At 43.7% G+C, this 5,381-nt stretch overlaps 1 protein-coding gene across 1 annotated transcript in view; it reads right to left on the bottom strand.

The window, feature by feature from the left end:
* Nucleotides 1–10: 10 nt before the first annotated feature.
* Nucleotides 11–5,381, bottom strand: part of LOC107670003 (zinc finger protein 687-like) — an 11,205-nt gene continuing 5,834 nt past the window's right edge. The window contains exons 3-10 of the mRNA XM_016462458.1: nucleotides 4,004–4,305; nucleotides 2,770–2,954; nucleotides 2,431–2,607; nucleotides 2,161–2,323; nucleotides 1,435–1,773; nucleotides 1,214–1,326; nucleotides 996–1,098; nucleotides 11–917 (exon numbers count right to left, since the gene is read on the bottom strand). Of these exons, the coding sequence (XP_016317944.1) occupies nucleotides 342–917; nucleotides 996–1,098; nucleotides 1,214–1,326; nucleotides 1,435–1,773; nucleotides 2,161–2,323; nucleotides 2,431–2,607; nucleotides 2,770–2,954; nucleotides 4,004–4,305 (1,958 nt within the window). The 3' untranslated portion in view covers nucleotides 11–341. The remainder of the gene's footprint in view (nucleotides 918–995; nucleotides 1,099–1,213; nucleotides 1,327–1,434; nucleotides 1,774–2,160; nucleotides 2,324–2,430; nucleotides 2,608–2,769; nucleotides 2,955–4,003; nucleotides 4,306–5,381) is intronic.

Below are 5,381 nucleotides of genomic sequence, written 5' to 3'. Positions count from 1 at the left end.
AAAAAAAAAAAAACCTTCACTAGCACCCTTTTTGCTTTAATGCTTTTTGTAGGTTGACGCAAAACCCAGCAGACGCCCAGCTGCTCGATGCAAAGTAGTTTTCGAGCAGATACAATCTGACCTTGTGTAAATGCATTTAAAAGGCTGAGGATGTTACAAACAGGGAGGAAAGGGGGAAATAACTTTAATATCTTTGTTTCGGAAGACAGATCACGTTACAAGCATAACGACAGGTGAAATTTTCTAAATTATAAGTATTAATCTTAAACTCGTTTTGGATGGTCCAAAGCCGTGACCCATTTTGCAAGGGCTTTTCCTTGTCTTGTCCCATCTCGCTCGTTCTACAAAGGCTTGTCGGTCCTGTGTGCCGTGATGAAGGCCATGCCATGCGTGCGGAAGTGCGTGTTAAGGTCCGAGGCCTTGTCGAAGCGCCGACCGCACACCCTGCAGCTGACCCCTCCCTCCCCCTCCTCACCCGCTTTTGGTGAAGATGGCGAGCCGTCCTGTGGCGAAGCGCCAGGTGATGTGTTTCCGGCCCGATTGTCATGCTGACCTTGGCGTAAACGGTGCGTGATGAATTTGTGTCGGCTGAGGGAGCCGGCTGAGGCGAAGCAGGCGCCGCACTGCAGGCACTGCTGCGGCGAGTTCTCCGCGTCACAGTGGACGGGAATGTGGTGCTGGAACTCTTCCCAATCCTGTGTGGTGAAGCCGCAGGGTGTGCAGCGGAATGTGCCTTCGTCTTCCTCCTGCTCGAGCGGCCGGTTCTCAGACTCTCGAGTTCTTTTGGCGTCCTCTCCTGCGACGTCATCAGTATCGGCGCCGCCTCCTATAGGTGGAGCTCCACCCTCATTGTCGAGCTCAGACGAGCTGCCTGCCCCGTCACCCGGAAGCGAACGCTTTCTGGTGTTTGGAGCATTCTGGGAAAAGAAATTGAAATTAATATGTGCATAATCAAATGTCTCTGAACTCTAAAGAGGTGGAGTGCTCAAACTGACCGGTCTGTCTGTTGTTTGTCGAGCTCTGATGCCATGTCTGACCCGAATGTGCTTCTCCAAAATCAGACGACTACTGAACGTACGCTTGCCCTCTGAGCAGTGCCTGAGGAGAGCAACATATGCAGAATTAGAAGGGCAAACTAGACAAATAAAGAATCCTTTTTAGCAAGGAAAAGAAAGAATCAAATAAATTTGTGGTTGATGAACGTTTGACTCACGGGCAGCGGAAGACTCTCTTGACACCCTCATGTATTATTCGGACATGTCGACGAAGGCTATTGGCTGAACTGAAGGAACGTTCACACAATCTGCAGGGGAACTTCTTCATTAACTAGAGAAACAAACAAACAAAGTAAAAAAGACAGGCATATCACAAATTTGATAAACTAAGCATGTGTATGTTTTGTGTAAACTTGTGTATGTTTTTAAGAGTACCAACCTTGCCGTGTTCGTTCTTCATGTGATCGATGTAGTCCTCTCTTTCAGCATAGCGTTTCTTGCACTCCTTGCACCTCCACTCCATACTCCCGCTTTCTGGAGAGCTCGCCTGATCTTCCTCCTCATTCTCCTCCTCTTCTCCCTCGTCTCTCTCTTCCCCTTCATGCTCTCCCTCCTCCTCTTCCCCCTCCTCATCCTCCTCTCCCTGTCCCTGGCTCAACTCATCCGAATTGTTTTCTGTGGGTTTAGGTTTAGAAATGGAGTTGCTGGAAGGAGCTGAGACCGGAGATGAGGTGGTGGGCGGAGTCTCGGCTTTGACAGACAGGCCTCTATGAACAGTCTAATGGGAAATAATACAAGACAGCTCTGGTTAAAAGCATGAGCGTGACTGACAGGAAAATGTGACAATTCACACTGTGGTGGCTGTTGTACTTGGTATGAGCTTTAGACAAGGTGATACACAGAAATCACTTTGTAAATGCCAAACCAAGAATCTTAATGTATGCCTTTGCTGACACCACATTCTTTAGGGGAAGAGAAAAGAATGGGTAACACAAAAGGCAAAATAACAATTAATTAATTTAAAACTTAAACAATTCATATTCTCAAATGCACTCTATATACTGAATAATAATAATAATAAAATAATAATAATTGTTTTTATTATTATTGAAGTTGTTTATATTATCTAATAATGTAATGTTATTATTATTAATAAGGTATTTACCTTGATGTGTTCCATCATGGACCCTTTCTGGGCATAAAGTTTAGTGCAGTCTGGACATTTGAACACATGCACCTTCTGTTTGGCCAGGTGAGTGTCAAAATGCATGTAGAGCAAAGGTTTCTGGGTGAACACTGTGTCACACATGACACACTTGTAGATCATCCTGTAGAAATAATATAATAATATATTCAGAGTTAAAGGATGTTTGTTTTTTTCAAACAAAATATTAGGCACTAATCACGAAAAGCTGTGTGTGATGGGTCAACCTACTTAGCCTGTGCAGCTGTGAGGGCAGGATGCTGGGAAGTGATGTGCCCCTGTGCGCTCTGGGCAGATTTGAAGGCCATCGGGCAGTTGGGGCACTTATGAAATACCTCACAGTGAGCTGTTTGTATGTGGGACTTGATGGAGTTCAAACCTCCGAACACAACCTGACAACTGGAGCACCTGGAATAAAGGATGCAAATTTGAGCACATGCAAGTATAACTAAGCAATTTCTTCTATTTCCTTGCAGGAAATCTCGCAGATACCCTATAAAATACAGCTGCGAAGCAACGAAACTGTCTGCAATATCACAAAACACTGATAGGAAATTAAAGGCCAGGAACCTGTAGCCGATGCGTCTGGCAAAGTGCAGGCAAGACTCTTCCAGATGGGTTTGAAACGTGGCCTGACGAGCAGTGCCACCACACTCTGGACACACATGGGGTGCGCGGTGCTTATGGATCCGCTGATGGGCTGAAACACTGCACCAGTTAGGCAGCATCATGGGGGGAGAGCAAAGCATACAAGTCTGAAAGAGAAAGACAGGAGGGACAACATAAAGGAGTTAGTAAAGCAATTTTTTTACTTATACATAAACTTACACATTACAGATGCTGGGCATCATTTAAGAAACAGCAGAATGAATGTGTAAAATGTTTGTGAAAACTATGTAATATCATTCAATAAAAACAGCATTCAATGCAAAAATGTACTTTTTACAACAATTTTCAAATTAGCATTAAACAAACGTCTGTGCATGAATCTTCCATTTAGTCATTTTATAGTTAATTTCTAGCAATTATTGCAAACTAAAATATTTGGAGAAAATTATTTGGAGAAAACAGATTAATTACATTTTTTAAATAAAACAAATATATAGTTTAGTCATGAAACTCTAGATGGCACATGCGGACTGATGTTTTGTTAACATAACTGATGATATTCAGAGAGTTAAACGATTTGGCACAAACTGATTGGTTCATGATGCATATGCAGCCAATGAGCTTACTGCCTTGCATTTATATGGCTGGCTAGCATTCACTAGAGATTCCTGCAGCGCGCTTTCAGAGTTTCTCTGAAACCCTCCACCTTCCCCAGCTCCACCTGTACAGATCTGCTACGGGTTATTTTATATGCTATTTGTGCAGCAGCAGTATGTCTTAAATACTCACGGCACCGTATCGCCATATGCATTGGCAGTAGCAAGTTCCTGTACTTGCTTGCAGCAGCAGCAATAATCTACAACTACAGCAATAACCAACAGCAGCAGCAATTCAGCAGCAGCAGCGTAGCAGATCTATTCCGCCAAGACCAAATACATTAACATTGTCATATTCATCACCATGCTAAAATCTTCAGAGAGTTGTCATGATTAAAAGATCTATAAATGTGTCTGTGTGTGGTTTTTATTACAATTTATTTCTGAGAGATAAAAACACTTAGCTGAAAATGAATGGTGTGGTTAGTAAAATTGCTGGCAGGGCATTTAAAAAACAAAAACTGAAATACTGGTCTAATGGACCAACAGAAATAAAATCATTGCATTTATTCCAACACATTTACAATGTTGCAATTTACCGAATTAGAAGTAGCTCTGATTTGCTGGAAATGAGTCACTAATTCAGCCTTGCTTGAAAACTGGGCTTGACATTCAGGACACTTGAAGTTGTGGTATTGCAGGGCTTCGCCTTTCTTGCAGGGCAGCGGCATCAGGGCCTGGGGACTCTGGGGTCCACGGTGTGCAGGGCTGGGCTGGGTTGAAGCCGTGCCTGGAGAAGGGGAGTCCTTCAGTGGACTGGAAGTGGACGGTATAGGAGTCGCCCCTGTCGGGGTTGTGGAGGATGACAGAGGTGTAGAGGACAGTGATGGAGATAGCATACCTAGAGGAATAAGAACATTTAAAAGGGTACTTAATTCACCGCTGGCAAGATGGGCATTTAATAAAACAAGACTGTCTATGAATAAAGGTAAAAATAATTGAAAGTGGTGCCACATGAGAACTGGAGAAAACAGAAAAGGAGCTATGGGGTTCTCTTTTGCCAAAATCTTAAACACCCACAATGCAATTTTGATTTTGTCACCGCACACCTCTATTGATCCGACTGTCTGTGGGTGGGAATACAAAAATGTGGAAGCTCGATCTGTAGTTTTAACTAGGGATGCACCGAATGTTCGGCAACCGAAATAAGCGAAAAGACCGAATAAATTGTACCGAACAATGATATGACGCGATCAAATAGCAACCAGCACAGAGTGAGATGCGCGCCCTCTTTATTATGCAGCACACACGTCAGCAGTGTGGAAGCATTTAAACTGTCGGAGAAAGACGCAAAAATCATTACAAGCACCGACAGCGAGAGACTGTTTAGGACTGCATCACATGTCTTCAATGAGAAGAGGAAGGGGTGATTGTTGCTGGTTACTGTATGATGATTGAAATCGCGAAATGGCCTTAAAGGGGACATATGATGCGATTTCAATGTTTCCTTTCTCTTTGGAGTGTTACAAGCTCTTGGTGCATAAAGAAGATCTGTAAAGTTGCAAAGACTAAAGTCTCAAATCCAAAGAGATATAAAAGTTAAGAGTCAGCCACACCTACCTAAAACGGCTCATTCTAACACGCCCCCACATACCTACGTCACTATGTGGGAAGATTTGCATAACGCTGCCCAAATGTTCACACAAAGAAAGAAGGCGTAACTTTTATTCTCGCTGTAGTATTGTTGTTGCCGCTGCCATGTCGTGAAGGCGCTGTGTTTAGTAGCGAAAGCGAAACTACTTTGTTTGGCCTTCCAAAAGAGGACGATATCGCTATAAGCGGAGTCCAGCCCGGGGTAGTCACATGTGGTTGCCGCAGGCATCACAATATGGTAAGGGACTTAACATTTCCGTCACACGCTTGAGGAATTCGTCCAATCACAACGCACTGGATAGCTGGCCAATCAGAGCACACCTC

The sequence above is a fragment of the Sinocyclocheilus anshuiensis genome, unplaced genomic scaffold (assembly GCF_001515605.1).
Source record: "Sinocyclocheilus anshuiensis isolate Anshui unplaced genomic scaffold, SAMN03320099.WGS_v1.1 scaffold160, whole genome shotgun sequence".
In the NCBI taxonomy this organism is placed as follows: Eukaryota; Metazoa; Chordata; class Actinopteri; order Cypriniformes; family Cyprinidae; genus Sinocyclocheilus; species Sinocyclocheilus anshuiensis.
Note: the sequence above shows the minus strand (reverse complement) of the source record. Positions and strands in the feature narration are given on the sequence as shown.